Genomic DNA, 23,620 nt, shown 5'->3' on the forward strand with positions numbered 1-23,620 from the left:
TTGTGCATTTTTTCATAGATATGTACTGTGTAATTGGTGCAGCTGGAGTTAGCTTCTTATACACGCTAGCTAGCTTCCCTCCATCTAAAGAAAAGCACAATGACACACTTCAGGTATGAATGTTTTATTAAAGGTGGTAAAAAGTCAGTTTGTAGTTCGTTCTTTTTTTGGCTGATCAGTCACATGACCCTCTGAACACACTAGCATCATCAGTAACAGGTCTTGATCAGGTGAGATAAGGCTAACGGGTGGAGTCTGACGACAGAGCTGATCATTGATTCACATTTGGCACAATACATCTGTTTCGACACAGTTTTAAGTATTCTGTTTTTATGAGGCTATAAAATCAAGTTTAATATCACAGCGCCCCAACAAGCTTCGAGTTACTGAGTTAGCTACCTACACTTAAAAAGTGATCAACAAGTTAATTGCAATTTCATGTCTAAGTGCTAATGCTAACCAGCAGCTAGTAGGCGTTACTTCCTAGTTAGCTCTGTAGCATGTTTTAATGTCCATGTTCCCACAGTTAAAGGAATTTGGGACCACAGGTTCATGGGAACATAGAGCTGAGCCAAGCTAGCTAGCTTGCATTTCAAACGTTAGCTCAATGCTAATATTATGTAGCTTCAAGTTAACAGAGCAGTCTGTGGTTGAGTGACAGTAAGGGAGGAGAGTCCTCTGCTGCTGGTTAAACAGTGAACAAATTATACTTTTCATGATAGTTTCAAACAAATTATTAGATGATTTTTAACTGAATAATCCAACAATTTAACAAAATGAATGTTGGAATATTACAGCGTAAATAGTTATTCCCATCTGGACTTCTTGTTTTCCCATAGGTGATTTAAGAGAGCTAAAATCTCAACCTGCAACCTTCTTCTCTCTTTCAAAATTAAAACCTCTTTCAACCAGTTTACAGTGGTTCAGGTCCAACTGAGTCCAAGTCCTTTAGTCATCATGACCTGCTCCAGATCCTGGTCTTCTTGTCGTTCCTGCAGCCTCTGCTCCTCCAGCAGAGACACCAGAGCGTCTCTCTGCTCCACAACGTCCAACATCTCCTCCAGGATGAGACGCTCCTCCACCAGCTGACACGCCCCCTTCAGGTGGTCTGAGGTAGCACGGGTACACAGAGAAAAGATTTCAGTCTAATCTGAAAAAATTACCTATTACGCTGATTGAATATGTATCTCTGATTGGTTACCATCCACAGCCATCCTCTCTCTGAGCTCCTGCTGCAGCCGACTCTGACGGTCCTCCAGCTCCAGCTCCCGAGCACTGAAACACAGACAGACTGAGACCTGGACTGCACTGTATACCTGGCAATGATCTCCTGGATCTGATAGACCTGGTTCTGTTACTCACAATATCATGAGTTCAGACTCGTAGCGAAGCAGAGAGTTTTTCTGCTGGACCAGCTGGAACCATTGCTGCATCAGAGCCGGATTCTCCAGTTTACCGAGACCTGAAGGGGCAGAGACAGACTGCTGGACCAGAGTTCACACAGGACAGAGGAAGGTGGGGTGATTATATGAGTCTGTAAAGCAGGTGAAACTCACCTTCCAGGTGAAGCTCCATGTCTGGACCTTCATTTTCTCCCCAATAATCTGAAAACACACACTCACATAAACAACATGTATGTCAATGTGTATGTGTGTGTGCGTGTGTTTGTGCAGTTACCTGCTTCTCCTCTCAGAGCTTTCTCCACCATCACTCCTCTCTCCTCCAGCTGTCTCTGCTTCTCCTCCACTTGCTGCAGCTGCCTCTGGATCATCTGAAACACAAACACAGGAAGTCTCATCTGTCTTGCTCCAATAATTCAGACCAGAAACTATGTCCTCAGGTGGACCGAGTCTGGTCTACAAGGTGAAGTCACCTGGGCTTTGTGGAGTCTCTTCAGCTGGTCCTGTTTGGCTGTCCGTCTCGCCGCTCTCTGGACTCGTCGAGTGATCTTGGTGTCCAAGTCTTCGTTTTCCTCCTCCTGTCCCCTTTGGAACAAGGTCTCCTTCACACTCAGACTGGAGAGCTCCTTAGGCTGGACGATGATTCCCACAACCTCTGTGGGACACGAGGACCCGTCTTCTGTGTCCTTGAGGGGGGCTGAGACCTTCTTGGCATGTCTCTGCAGCAAAAACAAATTCCATAATACACCAAGTCTGAACTGTTAGACCACTAGAAACCAGAGTCCACGTGGTCACATGATGACCTGAGTTTGTACCTTGATGGCATACGCTCGTTTAAAGGCAAGAGCATGAGGAACGTACGCAGGCTGAGAGACACGAGGGACAGAAAGAGTCAAAAACAGAAAAGACTTTAACAAGTCAAACACGATTCCAAAAGAGTCATCACTTAAGTCCAGCTGAATGTCTAAGGTCTGTGTCCTAGTCTAATGATTTATGTATATAACTAGGAACAGGGATCTACACTCTAATTTTATCAAACACCAAATCCAACCGCTACAGCCACAGATCCAAAACAAATCAAAGCACATATTTCCGACAGAGCACAGGTCCCTGAATGCAGCACAGCTGGTACCTCCTGGTCCTCCTCTTCCTCGCTTAGTGTCACTCTCTCAATATTTGCCGTGAGGTCGACCAGCTCCAGACGCAGCTTCAAACATCACAACAGAACAGATTGGGGTTAAGACTTAGAAAATCCAGGTATTAGCCTGATCCCTTCACTGGGGTACCTCAGGGCTCGAGTCTAAGACCTGTAGAGTTTTATTTGTACATCACTCTGCAACTAGTTACGTGATCTTGGACTGTTAATCAGAGATAGATAAGAGACATGTTATGCTGATGATGTCATGCTCAGGTGTGTGTGACTTACATTGTTTCTCGGAGTCAGCGAACACCTGTGCATCAGGACCGATGATTCCAGCTCTGACTCCTCAGTCGGACCTCCCCACATAGCTAAGCACACAGGAAGCACAGTTATGACATCATCACTCACACTTTAAGCTGGAGAGGTAATTGTGTGGGAAACCCTCACCTGTAGCTCTCCTCTGATTGGTTGCTCCCTTCCTCATCCTCTCCACAGGTAAAGTCCCACCTCTCTTGTTCTTCTTCTTCTCCATCCTGTTTCCGGAGAACATCGCTCTCCACAGGGCTCGGGCTCCACCTCCATCCATCTCCAGCTGTCCAGCAGGCGGAGCTTCTTTAAATCCTTTCAGCTGGCGGAGAAGGGCTCCACCTCCAGTTTGAAGAGGGGGAGGGAGGAGGCGAGGAGGGAGGGTGTGTGCTCCTTTGTGTCGCCTTCTCCAACTCCCTACATCGTACTCTGGGCCCTCAAGCTCCATCTCTATCCCCTCTTCTGGCTCCGCCTCTTTGTTCTGCGGGCGGTGGGGCTTCTTCTGAGACATTTCTGGGCTGATTTTATCAAATGAACCACGTCCTCTTCTGAATTGGTGTGGGCCTTGCTCTTGAGCTGCTTGTTCAATGACAATTACAGGTGTGATGAGTGTGGGCGGGGCTGTGTCCACATCATCATGGGTGGAGTCAGGTGTGGTGACATAGGAGGCGGTGGAGGGTGTGTGGAAAAGGGGGTGGGGCGGTATAGGAGTTGAGAAGGTGGTGAATGTTGAAGGGCTGGAGGTTGAGTCTGGCTCTACAGGTGTTTCTCTGTGTGTGATGTCACTTCCTGTTTTAAAAAAAGATAAACAAGTGAGGAAAGAAAAGAATTTACTTTTGCACAGCGGATAAGAAACATTTTCTTGATACATTTCCTGTTAACTAAAAGGTCAAGGGGCAAAACCTTCAGGGTAGGCATGTGAGTTCTGTTATAGGGTTTATAAATTCAGGGCAAAACCAAAGACGATTGACGGCAGATGTATCCTGATAGTTTCTCAACAGAACTACATTTCCCATAATGCCCCATAGGTGGTCAGGAGCATCTTGTTAGTCCTGATTTAATGCTGTCACGAATTGAATTTGGTCTATACCTGTCTCATCCTCCTCTATCAGGAGCCACAAACCAGAGCGGCGCTCTGAGTCCCAGGGGCTGTACTCCCCCTCTACCAGCAGAGGGAGACAAAACACCACAACACACAATGACATCACAACACAACATACAACACTACCACACAACAAGACAACAAAGAACAACATTGACAAGGAATTCAGCTCACCGTCACTGGACTCCATCTCGCTGTCTGCATCCTCATCATAATCTTCCACCTCTCCTTCCTCTTCCTCCTCTTCATCATCTTCATCCTCGTCCTCCTTCTCCTTGTTCTGTTTCAGGTGGAGCAGCAGAGTTTCTCTCCACAAAGACACAGCCTCCTCCTCCTCCTCCCGCTCCTCAGCCTCTGACTCTGAGCTGAAACACAGACACACACCGACTGAGCCCACTGAGGTACGGAGACCCAATGATGACAGAATATAAACTTATCAAAACACAAAAACAAAAATTAAAAAAACCATTAACAATATTCTTTGAGATCTCATAGTATATGTGTATGACATTTGTTATTCTACAGGTGTGTATCTGGTTTACAGGATTTAGGATTAGACTCCGAAGAGTCACCTTAGATTTTTAATCTGGTGTCATAAACTCAGGAGATTTAAACTGACTTTAGAGTGCATCCATGCACATCAGCTGTTTAGCTTTTGTTTGTTTGTTTTTAAGACATTGCAAATCTAATTTAAATGCAACAGTTTCTGGAAATTACATCTTATTTTAAGAACTTTTTATACTATCAAAAATTAAAAAATCAAAAAGATAAATTTAAAATTAGGGTATCTTGATAATTTTGGCCCTGTTGGCCCCTCATACACAGGACTCTCAGACCTGGACTTCTCCTCTTGTTTCTGCTCCAGATTGACGTCCAGGTCCAGGTCGAGATTAAAGCGGTTCAGCACCTCCTCAGACACCTCCTCAGGCTCCTCCCCCTCCTCCAGAAGCCCCGCCTCCATGGTCGAGCTGCGGCGGCGGCAGTAGTTCTCCAGCTCGATCCTCTCGGGTGTGGCTGTCTTCACAGAAACCACTGCACGCACAGCAGCACAGCCGCGCACACACACAGACACACGTAGAAGCACACACACACTAAAGCCCACAGTGACGCAGTTTAAGGAGCATGCTCAGTGCAGACATGTGAGTCAAACGACAGCACAGGTGAGCAGAGCTTACCTGAAGAGCGACGACGAGCCACAGAGACCAGAGAGTTTACAGAGGAGGGTGAGGGGGCGGAGCTAAGAGACACCTGAGAGGATTACAGCCACATCATTAAATAGAAGTGTCACAATTAATGATCAAATAAAATAAACACATGTATTATTTACTTTTTATTGAATACTAAAACTCTGAGTACTTGCAATGAATGGTTACCACATAGTGCTACAACTTAGAAACACCTGTACAACACCTAATAAACTTAATAGTGCCAGGGTTTGGGTTAGCTACCATAAATATTTGATATTCAATTAAAGTTGTTCTTACTGTGGATGTTTGAAGAGAAGCAGATCTGTCAGTCCTTCTCCTCACAGCTGGAGCGTTTAGATCAGAGTCACAGTTCTGCAGGCAGTAAAACCTCCCTGAGACACACACATAAAAACAGAGTTAATAACCTGTCATAATACTCATGTTAGAGACAGATTAAAAAAATATAAACCAACCACCAAATCATGAAAAATAGGTTGTAATGGTCCAAGCTCCTCTCCGAGTCTGACTGAACTTCATGATTTTATAACCACTCTCTTACAGAGGTCATGTGACCCCTGGGCTCTGTTGGGCTGCCCAAAGGCTTCAGCTAACATACACGAGAGCTTTGTGAAGGCAGAACTTAAACACATATATACCCACACACATGCATCATGTGGTTCATTAGTGTTAAATCTATGTGCTGTTCAATGACAGCTCAGTGAGTCTTTAGGTTAAACACTACAGTCAGTGTAAGCTCTGTGTGTACACAATAATGTAGGCCACGAACGCCTGCTGCAAAATCCTGCAATCACACCAGGAGAAATACAACTCCCACCTTTGACCTTTGACAATTTTACTTATAGCTAATATGACACCAAATAAGGAAACAACTGACGCAGTTGTACATTCTAGAGAGTTTTCAGAGCTCAGTTAGTGCAGAGGGTATTGTAGATGGTGTAAAAAATGAACATGATCTCAGTGATGTCAACCATTAATTTTTAAAGAGAAGATTTAAAGCCTATGATCAGTTGACCTAACATCAGACCAGGAAACAAGACTTTAGCTTCCTTGCTAGCAGCTAGCTGTAGCTGTAATTGTGCAAAAGTCTTAAACTACATATTTTGACAGGAATAAGTTAAATAACAAAATTCATCCTCTGATACGTACAAAAAGATACATAATTAATTCAAATCCAAATAATTTTTAAACCAGGCAGTAAATTAAAATAATAATTGTATTAACTAATTATTATTATTATTATTATTATTATTATTAATTTATTTTATTTTATTTTATATATATATATATATATATATATATATATATATATATATATATATATATATATATATATATATATATATATATATATATATATATATATATATATATATATATATATATATATATATATATATATATGATATTTTTTTGAATGGGTGTGTATGTGTCTTTTAGAACTTTTGGAGCCAGCCTCAAGTGGTCACTAAAGGAATTGCAGGTTTGTCCACATTAGCTTCATATTTTAACACAAGAAGATGGAACAAAGATTAAAACAGGACTTTGGAAAATTTAGAAACAACAATTAAGACATATTTCTTGAACCCCCTCACTTGTACAAACACCTCAGTGGCCTCCTTAGGATGAGTTTAACAGAAAATAACATATACATACAGACCCATATAGACACTACTAAACCTGCAAAAGTGTAGATATGTGTATACATGGTTAGAGGCCATAGTCTGAGTGTTGGCATGTCATTGACATGTCATTGATACCTCTGCAGTGACACAGAGCTGCTTTATGCTTTCAACGTATGAACAGACTGAATTAGTCATGTGTTCATCCTCAGGCTGTCCAAACACCCTCTATTAACAACAGAGTATTCACACTTATTAAATCTGAAGGACAGTAACGGATCACATGATCAGAAAAATGAGCAGCGGGGCTCAGAATAGATTAAAGCGTGGAGTCAGAGGTCAAAGGTTAGAAGTCTTCTAGAGATCTGTGCTAACAGGGATTATTCTGTTCAATGAGAGGCTCTGTGTGTTTAACTGACACCAATAGAGGAGAGTGTAAGACGTGTTGTGATCTGATTATATCAACAGAAAACTATGTTCGTACCTGTGTTGTGGTCGTAGTTGTAGGCAGCCAGTTTGAGGGCGGAGCTACAGGTGAAACACTGAAAACAGGCACGATGGAAGAACAAACCCTCAGCGCTCAGACGCTCCATCAGATAGACCCGGTCCTTACAGAAGTAACACTGACCTGAGGACTGAGAGACGGACAGGTGCAAAGAGACACACAGGTGGTGTGAGATAGACAGGTACAAAGAGATACAGGCTGGAGGAGAGACACACAGACACAGATAGACAGAGAGACACAGACGGTTTTATCACATCAGGTTTTTACCGAGGTCACTTCCTCTGGACTCTGAATCTGATTGGTTACTTGCTCAGCCAATGAGCTGACTTCACTAGACATCTGTAGACAGACAGACAGACGGAGAGACCAGCAGACAAAGACAAAGACAGACAAAGGGACAGACAAACACAGGAGATTGTTAAAGTGTTATACACAGAGCTGTGTCTCACAGTTTGGTTGCTCATACATATCTGCACATACCTCTAGATACAAGTTGTATTAACATGAACCTGAGTGTGTTGGGTTAAAGCTGAATCACATTCATATCTAAAAGATGGCACCTAGAAGTTTCCATTAAAGAGGGGGTGTCGTGTGTTTTTCTTTCAATTTTTAAACTGTCCGTCTGGTACCCTGTAGTAGCTTTACATGATATACAACTAAAAATATTATTATTTCTTCCTCTGTATAGAATGCTTCCTGTTAGCTGCTGTCTCTTTAAAGCTCCCTGCTCCGCAAACCCCCTTTTTCCTGATTGGTCAGCCCCCTGGAGGTCTGTTAAAGGGAGGGCTATGGGAAGACCTTGGTGTTTAAGGCCTGCTCCACTAATGTGTCATAAAGCAGTCAGAAAACCCTTATGTTATGACCTCATCATCAACCTCTTGAAGATCTCACGCTTTTTGTTAGATTGGACCACTTTAAACAGTTTACAGACATATTTGGGGATTTCTACGACATTCGACTAAGTAGAGGTTTAAATATCTGCATAAGTTTAGTCCAAACATCCAGCATTGTTACTGAACACCCATATTTAGAACATGAGAAAGCATGATACCCCCTCTTTAAATTCTATCTAAATAGGAGGACAGGCAGGACGCTTCAAGCGACAAACAGTGAGGGCAGTTACTGATCACATGATTAATCTGCCTAGAGCTCCACCATTCAGAGAAATATCTTTAAGAGACACAGACTACACCCTGAGGACACAGAGAGGACGGCGATCACACTAAACAAAGACGACTAAAGACTCAGGACTCAGCGACAGATGAGGAAAGACAGAGAACTGTGAATGGGTCTGTTCAAACTGATTTAGAGATGAGTTTGGTCTCCCTGAGAGTTTATACAGCATCCACAAATACTACACACTACCAAAGTACCTGCTCCTTGCCGCTGAGGGCAGACTGAGACCTGATCTTCTCTTTGAAACGAAAACTCAACTGCTCCTGTAGCAGGGTTCTTTTCCTCTGATGGAGGCAACAGGAAGACGGACAAGAGGAAACTTTTACAACCAAAAGATGTTCAGCGAGGAGTAAATCAGTTTATCTTCCAGTGCTGTTCTCTAATCTCTATTTTCTTCCTCTGATACTTTACTGCCAACAGTTATTACCGGTCTCCATGATGTTGATGATGATGGTGTCTGTGCTGGAGCCTCAGGAGGGGGACAGACTGGAGACTGTGGTTGGGACACCAGCTCCCCCTGCTGGTTAAAATGTAAAGTCACAGACAGTGTTCACATCAAAACAGGTTTTTTTTTTTTTCTTGAGAAGTTTGCTCTACCTAATCAAAATTTTTAACAAATCAATAAATATATTATACTAACAATTTGATGGATCAGTCAGTGCCGGAAGTCTGACATCAGCTGATCACCTGTACCACCTTGTTTATTTTCACATTTCTGACATTTTTCAGTGGAAACACTTTGCTGAACAAGGAGTTTGTTCATATTGATGATTAAGTTTTATTTAGCAACTGGATAAACCTGCGCCAGAGCATTGCTTTCAGTATTTAGCCTCAAGGCAAATTGTTTCAAGAGAAATGTTCATATTAAAATGATAAATAGACATTTTATATGATATATATTATATAAAAATCATATTAGACTTACCTGTCGACGTGTGCCCGTAGAAGAGGCAGGAGAAGAAGTCCTGCAGGGCGTGGAGCTCTCTTCCAGCTTCGCCTGCAGCTGATTGGCCATCAGACGCACTTTGGAGTGACTGGACCCGCCCGCATCCTGCACCTGGCTGTTGTCACCTCCATTGAGGTCACATGACTGGAAACAAAAACTGAATCATTACAGACAGCTCCCAAGAGATTGTCTAGCTCCTAAACTAAGATGTCTTTTCTTTAGCTTCTCTAAAAACATCAAAAGTCTGACAGAAACTCTGTTTTCTTTATGTTTAAAGTGAATAAAATAGACTGTTACTGGTGTCATTCTGACCTCCTGCTGCTCTTGGCTGGTCTTTCTCCGTTTACCTTGAGCGTCTCTCTGCTCCTGTGGAGGCAAAGTTGTGTTTACACTTCAAAAATGTGTCAACAGAGAAAAATGAAAACGAATAAATAAAGAGACACAACCCTGATTCCAAAAGGTTTGCAATTCATTGGTCTGCTGCATTGCCTGAAACTCCTGAATATGAGGATTAACTTGAGCAATGATTGCTGCTACCAAGAGCTTGGGTACCTTTGGGTTCCTCTTCCTGGATGGGCTGAGTCCCATTCTGCTGAGCAGTGAAGCCGGCGTTATGAGAGCGGATCTCAGGTCAGAAATCTGACTCAGGCAGCCTGAAAACACAAAAATACACAAAAGAGGAACAAATTATTTATAAAGTTATAGTTATATTTTGCTAAATGGCTCGGTTTTGAGATCTCCCTGCCCTTCCATGTGCCTAAGTGGAATGCCAAAGCCTAAGGCAGGCAGAGCATCAGCAAAGTGCCCCATATAGAACGGGAGAGCATCAGTGAGAATGTAAAGTTTATAAAATTAGAAACAGCATAAAAAAAAGAGCTGGGGTAAAGCTGGGTAGAGTAAGACAGCTACAACAGCTGTGGAAACTCACCAGCAGAGGGCGTTGTGTCTTTGAGCAGCTGGTAGAACTGGATCAGGTACATCACCATGGACAGAGAGTCTGGCTCCCCCACCAGAGACATCTCCTCCACCGTCATCAGAGGAGAAATCCCAAACTCCCGCTCAGCCACGTCAAAACCCAGACGAGTGTTCTCCTCCACCGCTGCCTCGTCCAGAGAGTCAAAGTCTCTGAATATGGACAGGAAGAAGAGAGGGGTCAAAGTTGAGTCATGGGGAAAGTATCAGGGTGTTAGGTGTATGCGCAGAAGTTTACATGAGGTCAGGTCGGTATCGATGAATCAGGGCACACAGAGCCAGGCCACTCTTCCAGGAAGTTGTCAGGTCAGTAACTGATACGCCGCAGTAACCACGAGTCTGCTCCTGACACCACGACAGCAGCTTATTGGACTGAGACATGGAACCTGTAAGAACAACATACATCAGACATATGACACCAAAGACATCACATCAGACAGGAGACGATGACAGGAAGGGAAGGTAAACTCACTTTGACTGATGTGTCCAGGTGATGATAATCGTGTGATGTCATCATCTGTAATTTCTTTAGTTTCCTCGCCTGTGTTCACCAAGTGTCTCACCTGTAAGAAGAACTTAGTCAGTGTTTTAAACGGTCAGTGTGAGAGGCAGTGTCTGTGTATGTGTGTGCATGAGTACCTGAGCAGGTGTGATCAGCTGTGTGTTGACGTTCAGGTAACGCGTCGCTGGATCGACTGTAAACAAGCTGAAGTTCTTCTGAAGGTTCTCTGGAGTCGTCTGAGGGAGTAGGCGGTACAACGACTCTCTGAGAGACACACAGACAAAGATGTGTCAGAGGTAGTGCCAGACCAGAGGTTCCTGGACAGGTGACGGACCCAACCTGCCAATCAGATCATCACTGACCTCTCTGCCAGCACGTCCAGTGGGGATCCACCCTGGGACCAGTTCCTGATCATCCAGGCTGAGTCCAGAGCAGCCAAAAACCCCCGAGCTATTCCAGTTCCCATGGGCCAGAACGGCTGAAAGACAGACAGATATCTTCGTATTACATTTGTCGGTGACATAAAGTTTTTGAAAAGTTTTTAACCTGTCTGATCACCTGTCTCACCTCCAGCAAACTGTCTCCCACCAGAGTGACGAGCAGCTGGTGCCCGTGGCGTTGTCGAACCATGGCAGCATTTTCAGAGGCATACATACAGGTGAAGTCAAACATGGCAACGTCAGGCTGACCGTAGTGGTTCATGGCAAAGTCTAGGGATGGCAGCTGATGATTGGTAGAAAAGTCTGCGGCTTCTCGGGCGTACGCTTGCAATGCCTTCTGATCCACGTTGTCTCTCGAGAGGAGCTGCTCTGTGTCCGCAAAGTCCTAAAAAAAGGTCAGATGTTTAACTCGACCAACTCAGCCTTGTTGGGATGTTTTCGAAATTTTGTCTTTGGCTTCCTCTAATGTGTGTGTGGATGTACCTGAAGTATGACTCCTTTGTCCAGCAGACTCTGTTTCTTTGCCGTCATCACAAAGTAATGAGTGTCATCTTTGTAGTACACAATGTTCTCAAGGTCGATCCCTGGCAGAGTCACATTTTAGCATTTGAAGACACAGTGAAGACTTGACATTCACCAGGTGTAATCTGTATTTTCATATTTGGTACCAGTTTCCTGACGTAGATCCTGGAAGAACCTTTGGTTGAAGATGAAGGCGACACCACTGATCTCCTCCACTTTGGCCTCTGCTGTGGTGTTTCGGTTTTTGAAGTTTGTTGTAATGGCAATGGCTAACTTTCCCCTGAACTCTTTACGTCTGAAACCTGAGGAACCGATGAACAGAAGACGCTGTGAGTCTTTCGGACACAAGGCGCCTAGTCGTAGCACTTTGACAAATTTCTTTGACACACCTGGCAGAGTGTTCCTGCGTCCGTCTGCTCCGATGATCACATCAAACTGGAGCTGGTTCAGCGGGTCGGAACTTGGACTCACCTCCATCCTCCAGCCCAACCCTGCACAGGCACACAGGTAGACAGGTGAGGTAGAAAAACAGACGGGTTCACATGTACAAGATTGAACAACACCAGCCACAGGTATGTCCTGTTTGTGCCCCTGTCTCTCACGATGTCTGCTCTGGTCCTCCGGTGGCTCCACCAGCTTCTTGAACTCCACATTCACATGGACCTCCACCCCCAGCAGTAACGCCACCTTCAGGAGGACCAGCTGCAGCTGGCGGATACCTGCAGACAGGTGAAAGTTACCTGATTGGAGGAACTGAACAAGGGACAGACTGATGTAATGAGTCGCACACTCACTGATGTGGTCAATGGAGCCAGCGCAGAACTTTCCGTAGAACTTTTTGGCCCCGAGACCTCGCAGGTCGTGGATGGTGTAGGGCCACAGGTGCAGCACATTGTTCCTGGAGAATGAGTCCCTTTTCTCCAGGAGGATGACCCGGGCACCCATGAAACCCAGCTCTATCGCTGTCCTCAGACCACATGGCCCCGCCCCTATGATTACAACCTGACCAATCACAGAAGAGACTAGTCACAAAAACGTACTTCAAACAACATATAATTCTGTCATGGTAATGGTAAAAAACCCACGGTGGTGTTCAAGCAGGCACGGGCCCTCAGGTACTCAGGTGAGGCGGCCCTTCTGTCCAGTTTCGTCCACAAGGGGTTAGCCTTCCAGTAGTTGAGCCGTTGTTTGATTGGTCGGTACAGCGGCCTCTCAGCGGCGCTGCGGTCCAGCCGTAGGTGCTCACACAGCTGGCTGAAGGACCACAGCGCCGCCCTGCAGGTTGTCGCTGAGACAAACTCATCAAACAGCTCCTGGGCACGGCATTCTGGGAACGACTCATCGCCCATTGTGACAGAGGCTGCAGGGCACCATGGGAGGGCGTCACCTGCTGGTTGTGTCACAGAGGGAGTCCAGGTCGCCTCCTAACATCAGAGGAACGTCCTGGAACGAACCAGGAGGGGAGATTATTTGGATTCTCAGACATTAAAAATCAAAATAGTTCCAGGTATAATTTATTATATTTATATTTGATTTGTTTTTGAGGTCTACAGTGTTCTTAAGGTGATTGTGTCTGTGTCGGCGTGTGAGTTGGCTGGAGTTCAAACGTCCCGCTGAGCAGACAGTAAACAGCAGACAAGCGTCCACATGGAGTCTGAAGTTGTTGACACATTTAAAGAAGCTTTAAAATTCATCACTGTCATGATGATGTCACTGGCTTAAGGTCACATCCCCACCATTGACTTTAACTCTGCAAGTGTTTTAGTGTGAATGCATAAGAGTGTGTGTGTGAGCAGGGTGAACAAAGGAAACAAAGGAGCTCTTACAGAAACAGATCCCTCTGTACCAAGCACCAACACACACACACTTGCTGACACAAGCACACAAGTCCGAAAGTAGTATTAGTAAATCAGATTAATTCACATTATATAAGCAATTAAAATCACATAGGTGTTGAGTATATAATGAGCTCATTTATTATTTTTTTGTATATTTATTTTTCCATGTTGCCTTCTTATGTTTATCAAAGTATAGATGAAAACTTTCTTTAAATTTTTCTGTTAGAAAAAAAATAAAAATAAAACCAACTCCTTACTCTTCACTAAAATCTGTCAGGTAAAAGAGTAACCAACACACCTCCAGACAGCTCACACACGACACAGATCAATCTCCCGTGTGTGGGTGTGTGTTGGCGTGTCGTCACTCAGTAGGAACACCTGTCTGACAAACTCTGTCAGGTGAGATACTCTTTCTTAATCTTTGGAACATTTTCAAAATGAGAGAAGAAAACACAGTCCATAAGGACATAAAGGGAAACACACACTCATACACACACAGTGTCACACACACACACAAAAACTCTGAGAAATAAACTTTTCAAAGTGAGAAATGCGCCAGTGTGTACTCACGTCTCACAGAGCTCCTCTCCATCTTCAACTGCTGCCAGCCTGCGTCTAAATCCACCCTAATCACACACACATACACACACACGCACACACACACACACCGAATCCTAGGTCAAGGGGTGGGGTCCAGTTTAACCCCGCCCACTGAGCACAGACACTAATCTTAATCTTAGTGTCTGAGCAAACAGGATTACAGGGGGAAGATCAGGAGCCAGAGATCATCTTAAACATCACCATCATCACCATTATCACCATTAGTGTGCTCTACATGTGCAGCAGCGCCACCAACAGGTGGGAACATGTTTATATCTCCAATAACCAGAGATGACAGTAGATATCTGAGCATTCAGAAAACACTTTATTTATATTTTTATTTTTTTGTACAAACATATTTAAAATAAAAAAACAGCTTCACATTAAGTTCATAAGCAGGAGGTGAAACCAGTCGCCCTCTAGTGTTCAAATCTGGTCATTACAGCAAGAACAGTCAAGAGCAAATTAACATGAACATGTTTTGATCAGTAAATAAATTCAAACTTAAATCTCATTAAGTTTGATATAAATTAATTTGAACTGACATCAGAAAAAAGACTTTTTTAAACAGTGTAAACGTTTTATTAACGTTTTATTCACAGAACAACCTCTGGTTCCTTAAACCAGTCCTCCTTCATGAATGAATAAATATTCAGCTCTGACTGTAAATCAGAGCACAGAGCAGCTTTGTCATATTTATAGGTGAATATTAACAAACGTCTTCAGGAATTTTGCTGAAAAACAAACAGATATGAATAAAAAGAAGTTAGGTTTTAATAAATCCAAATTAAACTGAATAATGTTTGTAAGAATAATAAAGAGTTTCTCACCAGTAGAGCTCGTCCTTTTGTCTCAATCGGTAACAGGAAGTTCCCCACAGCGCAAATCAAGCACGCCACAGTAAATGGAGTGAGGGCCAGAATCACTGAGTGAGACATCAACACCTGAAGTACACACAGAGTCAAACACCTGAGGGTTCATCTGAGACAACAACATCAGGACTCTAAACCAACCTGAGCGATGAACGGAGCGATCATCCCCCCGATACGACTGAACGACGTACAGAAACCCATCCCCAGAGACCGGGCTGCTGTGGGGTAAACCTGAGAAAAAAACACACCTTTTTCATCACATTTATTCTATTAAACCAAACACCACACAAAAACAATAAGCATGTGATGAAAGAACGCACAAACCTCTGCAGTGTAAATGTAAACAACACTAAAGTTCATGGAGACGAGGGACCGGAGCAGGAACAGGAGAACTGTGAATCCAAACCTGGAGAAACACAGCAACAAGGCCCCCATGAATCAGCAGAATTGACCCTGATATCCTCATAAATCAGTGTGTGTTTGTTTCTTACATGGTAGTGCAGATATTGAGTAACAAAAACATCATCGCCGCCAGCGTTTGCAGCACCGTCAGACTCATTTTACGTCCGATAACGTTGAGGAGGCAGATGTTCAGAGGGACCACTGAGAGGAAAAAGAGGCACACAGGGTTAGCATGTTAGCATCAAAACCATTGAAAAAGCCCTTACACGTGGATAGCTTGCTAAAATGATATTTATGGATCATTAAAAACTTACAGGCGACTTCTCCCAGGCAGCTGATGAGCAGTGTTTGGTAGTCGCTGAGTCCAAATGGGATGCAGTAGCACAGCCCGTCTTCATGCAGGTGTTTCACCTGATGCTCCTTGTCTGCATCCTTAATACACAGCAAATTCTTCTCCAGCAGCTCGGAGCTGCTCAGCACTGAGCCGTAGTATCCAAAGGACGCCACAAACCTGAAAAACAGGTGCAGTTTCGGAGCTGAGAAGCTGATGAACTCAAGGAATAAAACTTTGAATCATGGGAACTGTAGTGTAGATGCATTACCATGCAAACCAGAGCAGGAAGGAGGTCCTCCTGTAAGCTGGACTTAGAAGAATCCTCCAGCTGCCTCTCTCCCTCTGAAACAACACAATATAAACCTCATCTACATTTTACTGGATTTATCATGAGGAGGGGGTCAAGACGGGAGCAAAAAGATGAAACAATTGAAGTGAATAGAGGAGTATTGGTGTATGTTGTGTGGCAAGAGCGCCCTCTGCTGGAGCCCCTGCAGAGTTGCGCTGTATCGACATCCCACCAAAACTCATCAGAAAAAGTTATTTCTGCTTGATCGAGACACAATTTACAAAATTTGAGGTCATCTCTGAGTTAATACCAAACACTCCTGTGATGTCACTACGTTGTTGTGAAGTAATTCAAGCTAACCAAATTATTTTCTACTAGCTAAAATGTTTAAACATTTGCATTATAAAATGCTAACACACAGCTAATTCAATGTTTTCTATATGTTTTATCATATTTTTGAAACTTTTTTTTTTTTCTGAGTTGTTATGAGACCTGAAGTTCTTCACAAAGCAGGTAAACCGCCGAGCCAGATAAAAATAACCCCCCCGTAGGGTGTGTGAGGATAGCAAAGTTAGCGTTTCAGACCCAAACCATTTTTGAACCAGGACGTACATATGTTTTTAGTGCTGTAAAAGTCAGTATTTTCTGGCTTGGTGTGCATGTGGTTTCCAGTTTTTCTGGGATTCTTGATGAACAGCAACTTTTAGCACTTCTGTCACCCTTCGGTATTTATACCTGCGTCATCACACAACACTTGCTTCATGAACATGATAAGTTTACTGTCGCCTTTAGACTAATCGCCTTTGGACCTTGTTCGATGCAAATATTTTTATATCTGTATTATAACGTACCTTGGTGACTAGCCTCCTCTGTGCAGATGCAAACCAGCAGAACTGTTTTTATCAATGTAGTCTGGTGTTTCTGAAGTTGAGATCTCCATTTCAAGTCAACATACTACTTGACTGTCAGTGCTAACGGTTTACTAATTATTGTCGAGTTATTTTTGCCACTCAGAGAGCGCAGACCTCCACCAGGCATATTGTGATTGTCATGCAATACTTTAGTCCTACTTTAATGTTATACTCCCTTTCAGCAGACTATCTGCTACAATTTGGTGTTAGTTGCAAGTTTTTACGATAATTTGTTTCCTTACAGTGTTGAAAATGATGATGACCCTGTACATATTTTATATTCTAGGTCTTAGTATCCAGAATATTGCCAGGATCTGGATCGTACTTTAACATCTGTCAGAAATTATGGTGACCTTGTCTTGTATTGTTAAGCAAAGCAATCCGACCATTTATGGTGGAGTTATATACACATATGGTGAAAACGGCCCTATCTCACAATGATAAAGAATCCTTAAAAAAAGTCCTGGATCCAGACGGTGATCCAGATCACCTCCAAAATTTAATCACTTCTTCCTTATCCCATTTTGAACATTTCCTGAAAATTTCATCGAGATCTGTTTGTTACTTTTTGAGTTACGTTGTTCACAGACAAACTCTCCCAAAAACACAACCTCCTTGGTGGAGGTAAAAATTTAAAAGTACAAGGGCATACGGCTTCCTAAAGGGTGCTCTTCCTGTTCCCAACATCACTACTTCACCTGTGTCCCTTTTTGTAACGTTTACCTGCCCAAAATCCATGAACAACACAGGTAGATGGCTCATACACAGAGATTTGTATCTGTTGCATGGTTAGAGCTTAAAACCTGTTGAACAGGACCAAAGTTAACCTAGAAGCCCTGAAAACTTGTGTCAAATTCCAGATTTTATCAGACTTAAGAACAGAAGGGGTGGATTTATGTCCCTTGTGTATAATCTACCTACCACAGGTGGCTCCACCAGACGTCCTGCAGGGAGAGAGGATCTATTCATTTTGGCGATCTTCTGCAGGTCGTTGACGGCCGCCTGAACGTTCCCCGCAGACACATTGTAACGAGCGGACTCAGGTATGAACTGACAGGTGAACAAGAGACAGAGGGTGTGGAAGTGAGATTCACAAAGACAGGTAAGACATGCAGACAGGTGAGACAGACAGGTGTGTACCCTGAAGAGGAAGATGAGGATGATGCTCGGGGCCACAGAGATACGGATCATCCACCTCCAGCCCAGAGTTGGAACCAACAACATTCCTAGAATGATGATCAGCATGGACCCAGTCATCCAGAAGATCTGTTACATCATCACAGAGTGGGAACACATCAAAGATCCTTGCCGTACGACAGATGGACAAAAAACATCTGAATCACGTCGAATCATAGCTTGAATTATTTCTCTTTGGCAACATGAAGGAGAGTCAGGGTGTGATCAGTTTCACACTTCATACAAACCCACAAACACACACCCTGAGTGTGTTTATCCTTTTAATACTGATGCTAAAACAACTATAACAGAAAGAGGAATGGAAAAGTTTCTCACAGCAGCCAGAGGAAGCAGGAAGGCTCGATACTTTGCAGGGATGAACTCGGTCTTCAGGACGAACCTGGAACAACAAAAACTTTACATGTAATCATTGCGTGTATAGGTATAAATGTGTGTGTGCTTGGTGTGTGTGTTCTGACCCCTGTGACACTCCCGCGACTCCACAGCCCACCATGCTGCGTAGGAAGATAAACCACCCGTACGACGGTGCGAACGATGTGAGTAGAGAGAAATACGAGCTCCACACAAAGCCTCCAAACACAACCTGAAAATACACACACACACACACAAACACGCACACATAGTTACATGTCATTATAATACATGACAAAATTCAATAACATCAAAAATTTGTGTTTTCTGACCTTCCAGCGCCCGTATCGATCAGCGATGAATCCTGATAAAGCTCCACACAGCATGAAGCCCAGAAACACCATCTGACACATACACACACAAACACACACCCCAAATAAAATACTGTAAGATACTGTGGTAAAATTTTACAGTATAACCCTTTATTTGCCCGATGAGGTGGTATGTGACTCACCGTGGAGACGAGAGCAACCTGCCAGTCCTCTAAATGCCACTCACACCGAATCTCGGGAGAAACCACAGCCAGCAGCATGATCTCCATCGCCTCCACTATCTGTTCATACACAACAATACACACTCTGTAACACACTACAGAGTGTCTCTTTCATAAAGTACAGAACAGAATGAACACATTTTCATGTTTTCTTACACTAGTGCTTCCCATGATGAAGAACAGCAGGATGTGAAAACGGCCAAAGCCGATAGTTTCCACCGCTTCTTCGACAGTAAACGTCTCATCTGGGACACACAGGAAACATCAGAGTTTTAAGTCATGTTCCTTTAAAGGTCCCATATTAAGCAAAAATCACTTTATTAAGTCTTTAAGTGAAATTTGTGGGTCTTTGGCTTTCCTCCCAGCCCACAAAATGTGATATTTAATTACAAAACCTGTACTTAGTAGTTCTTGTGAAAGTAAAATCCTGACCTAAAACGAGCTGTTTGGATGTTGGGGATTTGCCGACGTTAGCGATCCCCTTTTCTGACCAATCAGGAGCAAGTCTGACCTGATTGGTCCACCGGAGCAGATACCCCCCAACCCCCTCCCTGCCCACTCCCCACCCTGCCAAAGTTGAAGAGCCATCACTGCTTTGTTTTTGGCTGTGAACAGCCACATAGTTCCATGCACAAGCTTCCAATCCCAGAAGAAGACAGACTAAGTGTCTAGAGTTCATTTAGGAGATGTTCCAGCTACACTCAGTAAAACTGTGCATGTGTGTGCTAGTCACTTCACAGCCGACTGCTTTTCCAACTTTGGACAGTACAACAGAGGGCTAGCGAAAAGACTGGTCCTGAATCCAGGTGCATTACCAACCATCCACCAACAAACCTGGGACCCTGTAAATGTGAGTATTTTAAATGCTGTGTGCTGTGGAGCAGATGGAAGAGCTTTTCCTCAGTGTCCTCCCTGTCTCTGTGTTAGCTTCAGGATGCTAACTTTAGCTGTGGTTAGCCTGTTTTTATAGCCTGTAATGTTACTGTAAACGAGCTTCGCTGTCTTCTTAACATTGTGCACACGGAGCTTGTGGCGCCGCTCTCAGTGACGTGGGAGAGCGGGGCGGTATCAGTGGTGGCTCATTTACATATGAAGGCCACGCCCACTAAATCAGAGCGTTCTGAACAGAGGGGCTATGAGAGCCTGGAAACAATGCTGCTGTGCTTGATTTATTGGCTTTTTGGACCAAAACATGTTACTACCATTTCATGAAGACATCAATGATTCATATTAAACTGCAGAAAAGGAGCACAATATGGGACCTTTAAATTATTTTGAGGTTGGTGTTGAACCCAGCTTAAGCTTCGACCAGAAAAGTGAAAATTCAATTTTCATGTTTCAGGGAAAATGACAGGATTTTAATCAATTTGTTTCATATTTTTATTTTTAATCATTAGATTGCACAAAGCTCAGAATCAGAGTTTAAAAAGTTACAAATCTACAAATTAAACTGTAACTTCAATAGGGCGGCTGAGAAAGCAGCTGTTGCCCCTAGTGGTCAAAAAAGGAACAACAAGGTTTTTTTTTTTTAAATTCTATTTATGATATTCACTGAAAAAAACATGAGCCGCTTTTTCAAATTTATATTTTGATAGAATTATAGTCCAGACTTTTTCCAACTCATTTAAAAAAATATTTTTAAACTTAATAATAATTGTAAAAACAAACAATCAAGTACTATTTTACATGTTTCAGTCATTGATACATGAAGAGATTGCCAGAGGGTACACAACACCAGACTAATCAGTGTTGTTTCAGGAACAATAAAAATTAAAGCTAAGTTTAAATAGAAATTAAATTAAAAATCTAAGTAAATATTTAACAAGAGGAGTGAACAGATATTACAGATCTCTCTGTGGTTATTGATCAACAGTGTCAGACTCACCACGTTTGTTGTTGGCGCCCTGCAGCTTGACTGCAGGTTTCTCCTGTAACTCCACCTCCTGCAGGTGAATGGCGCTCACCAGCTGCGTCTTCATCCCATCGCCCATCCTTAAAAAAAAAAAAAAAAGAAAAAAAAAGAACAGGATTTATAATCAGGACTTGAACCTGCACAGGTGAAATGGTTTCTATTTAGAGGGATAATCTGCATAAAATAATTCAAAGAATGAGACCTGGTTGTTTTGATGCTGTGTTTAGTCTATAGTTCTGATTCAGGCTCATATGACCTTGACCAGTTTCACCGGTTAAACCACTTTAAGTGTGTCAGTGTTACAGTGGAGGGGTGTTCATTGTCTTACAGCAGTGATTCAGTTCATTCATTCACCCAAACACTCACACTAATATGTCTACACACATGATTATATCGAGGGATTTTCTGGATCAACTCCAAATGTTCAGTTTCACAGAAAAACTCACTGAAACTTTCCTAATTAAAACCTTTTTAGGAGAAACTCTAATCAGCTTTCTGCATTCCTCCATCCCTCAGCTCGTTTATTCCGCCAAACTTCGTTTAGAAAAACAATAATTTAATATAGCATAACCTGAAGCAGCAACAGGATGCTGCCATTGTTAAGAAATAATTAAACGCTCTCAAGATGAGTGTGTGATCTGAGTCAATCTGAATGCCTCACAGTGAGCAGCAGTGTTTTTTATCCGCTGTATGTCCGGTTAAATCGGGAGGGTTTAACTTATTTTGCAAAACTTGAGAGTCTGAAAGTGGAGTTTTATGTCAGCCGAATTTACAAGAAAGCAGTTATTGTTGATTTAAAGTAGTTTTCTTTCATTTTTGTGCATAAAAATATAGTTTTTAGATAGAAAGCTGTAAATTGACATATTTTCAAAGGGGTTTGGTTTACAGATTTTACCACTAGAAAATTCTAAGCGGTTCGGATTGAAATCATTCGAAAAACATGATAAATAAAAACAAACCGTCAGGTGGAAACATGTTTTATGAGAGATATAATAAAACACTCAGTCTTATAAGTGTCTTGGCTTTTGTAATGCAGGAAGTCGGAGATCAACTATGGTTAATCAGCGTCCGCGATTTGTAATATTTGTCCGAATTCAAAGAATACTCACTTTACAGATGGTTAAATGATGGAAATACCCGGTTCGTGTCTTTTGATGCTCCTGGTGATCCTGTACGAAAATACACAGGGGACTCTACTGTGAAGTGTTGTTCACCTGGCCAGGTGTCTCACCGTCACCGGGAGGCAGGAGGAGGAGTAAGGGGAGGGATCTGTTTGGATACTGGGAGGGGTTCAGCCCTGTTGAGATGTTCAAGAACATCTCAAACATTTGAAGGCAGGTTAAATAAACTTGGTCATCACTTTTGGATTCTTTCCATATATTTCCACGTTATGCTGTAGATATTATACAGATAAGATGTCACATTTTACTGTGCAGTGACTTTATAAGCGGAATAAGTCTTAACTTTTTGATCTGTAAGTGGAAGAAAACTTTAAATTGCAAAAATTTTAAAAGGGTTTGGTTGGTGACAGCATGTGTAAACATAAGTGTAATAAATAATCCTCCATCACAGTCTGTATTTGAACACATCTCTTTAATGTTGGTTAACACAATCTTTCAGACAGCACAGGATGCAGCTCACACAGAGTCCAGATAGGTCCTGTCATGTGACTCACTCAGACTCACCTGGCTGCTGATGGACAGGTGAGACTTCTGGCAGTGTTCCCAGGTTACTGATGTCACATTAGAGTAACTTTTTTTTTTCCAGGCTTTGTTTCCACTGGGCCGCTTCACTGAGTAACCTGGATGTTAACTCAGGTGTGTGTCAGTGAAGCTGCGCAGTGGAACATAGCCTTAGAGGAGCAGCAGGAATGTGGTTAGACTCGGAGTGAGACGAGTGTGAAGTTCATTCAGGACAAAACTACAAACTCAGATAGGGAAAGCATTCATACTTAATCCTGTTTCAGACTTGATCCATGCCAAACAGCCAGATAAACTCAAGATACACATGGTCATCTGGTTCCAAAAAGTATGTTTTTTAAAAGTGAACATGTTGATTAACAAGATACTTTTAGTTTAAATTTGATTAAACCAACTAGAAGCACAAGTTTATCTATTTATGTAGCAAAAGATAGTATCATCTGCAAACAATAGCACAAAATCAAATATCTGTGTTTTACTGTTATCTTGTTTCAAAGATTTTTTTTATGTTTTATTCGAGTCTATTCAAGTTAGTATCTTGTAGCTTGAGTCACAAATTAAAGATATTGTGTAAATAAAGAGGGACCCTGGTGAAAAGTGGATATCTTGCTCATGTGAGCAAATTGGGCAATTTTTGACAATTTGATAGAAATTATAATCTTGCTGAAATTTATTGATATCTTGTTCATACATTAGTATCCTGCATTTTCCTCACAAACAAGTTAAAAGAAAACTTTTGGGACTAAGCATGATAGTATCTTGAGGAAACAGCCAGTGTTGGGGCCATAATTTGTCTACACACGTTCTTATTTGACTTGGCAG

The 23,620-nt window shown here is 42.6% G+C and overlaps 2 protein-coding genes across 7 annotated transcripts; both read right to left on the minus strand.

Moving 5' to 3' along the window:
* Window positions 1-95: 95 nt before the first annotated feature.
* LOC141810402 (protein-methionine sulfoxide oxidase mical3b-like) lies at window positions 96-14,460 on the minus strand. 6 transcript variants are annotated; one of them, XM_074697918.1, is made up of 33 exons: window positions 14,248-14,459; window positions 12,925-13,282; window positions 12,634-12,841; window positions 12,442-12,558; window positions 12,229-12,330; window positions 11,986-12,141; window positions 11,801-11,901; window positions 11,445-11,702; window positions 11,240-11,355; window positions 11,015-11,141; window positions 10,848-10,938; window positions 10,614-10,761; window positions 10,332-10,528; window positions 9,956-10,056; window positions 9,716-9,769; window positions 9,383-9,547; window positions 8,885-8,974; window positions 8,655-8,741; window positions 7,549-7,620; window positions 7,261-7,411; window positions 5,434-5,528; window positions 5,125-5,197; window positions 4,786-4,981; window positions 4,124-4,314; window positions 3,938-4,009; window positions 2,989-3,636; window positions 2,827-2,909; window positions 1,874-2,119; window positions 1,678-1,771; window positions 1,557-1,604; window positions 1,363-1,462; window positions 1,202-1,275; window positions 97-1,108 (listed from the first exon to the last, which is right to left on the minus strand). In XM_074697918.1, the coding sequence occupies exons 2-33, from the start codon at window positions 13,186-13,188 to the stop codon at window positions 924-926; spliced, it is 4,710 nt and encodes a 1,569-aa protein (XP_074554019.1). In that variant the 5' UTR covers window positions 13,189-13,282; window positions 14,248-14,459; the 3' UTR covers window positions 97-923. The 6 variants fall into 6 exon arrangements, with proteins under 6 accessions (XP_074554020.1, XP_074554019.1, XP_074554018.1 ...); XM_074697917.1 differs by having other exon boundaries at window positions 8,885-8,977; window positions 14,248-14,458; XM_074697919.1 differs by lacking the exon at window positions 3,938-4,009 and having other exon boundaries at window positions 96-1,108; window positions 8,885-8,977; window positions 14,248-14,460.
* A 449-nt stretch (window positions 14,461-14,909) lies between these two features.
* Window positions 14,910-22,382, minus strand: svopl (SVOP-like). Its single transcript, XM_074698570.1, has 16 exons — window positions 22,208-22,382; window positions 21,072-21,178; window positions 19,343-19,431; window positions 19,148-19,246; window positions 18,966-19,037; window positions 18,741-18,865; window positions 18,598-18,661; window positions 18,226-18,351; window positions 18,007-18,135; window positions 16,154-16,227; window positions 15,866-16,062; window positions 15,641-15,752; window positions 15,474-15,555; window positions 15,291-15,380; window positions 15,108-15,221; window positions 14,910-15,011 (listed from the first exon to the last, which is right to left on the minus strand). Exons 2-16 carry the CDS (start codon window positions 21,175-21,177, stop codon window positions 15,000-15,002), a joined length of 1,491 nt encoding a protein of 496 aa, XP_074554671.1. The 5' UTR covers window position 21,178; window positions 22,208-22,382; the 3' UTR covers window positions 14,910-14,999.
* Between the last annotated feature and the right edge of the window lie 1,238 nt (window positions 22,383-23,620).

The sequence above is a fragment of the Halichoeres trimaculatus genome, unplaced genomic scaffold (assembly GCF_033239565.1).
Source record: "Halichoeres trimaculatus isolate MK-OKI-2021-1 unplaced genomic scaffold, fHalTri1.1 fHalTri1_scaffold_21, whole genome shotgun sequence".
NCBI classification, from domain to species: domain Eukaryota; kingdom Metazoa; phylum Chordata; class Actinopteri; order Labriformes; family Labridae; genus Halichoeres; species Halichoeres trimaculatus.

Excerpts from the sequence above, each read along its gene's own strand:
- LOC141810402 (XM_074697917.1), bottom strand. The coding sequence starts at position 13,188 with ATGGGCGATGAGTCGTTCCCAGAATGCCGTGCCCAGGAGCTGTTTGAT. Across the intron at positions 11,703-11,800 it reads ACAAAGGAGTCATACTTCAG|GACTTTGCGGACACAGAGCA; the intron begins GTACATCCACAC and ends ACCTTTTTTTAG. Across the intron at positions 2,120-2,826 it reads CGCTGACTCCGAGAAACAAT|AGACATGCCAAGAAGGTCTC; the intron begins GTAAGTCACACA and ends TTTTTGCTGCAG.
- svopl (XM_074698570.1), bottom strand. The coding sequence starts at position 21,177 with ATGGGCGATGGGATGAAGACGCAGCTGGTGAGCGCCATTCACCTGCAG. Across the intron at positions 19,247-19,342 it reads TCATCATGGGAAGCACTAGT|ATAGTGGAGGCGATGGAGAT; the intron begins GTAAGAAAACAT and ends GTGTATGAACAG. Across the intron at positions 18,352-18,597 it reads TCCTGCTTCCTCTGGCTGCT|ATCTTCTGGATGACTGGGTC; the intron begins GTGAGAAACTTT and ends ATGATGTAACAG.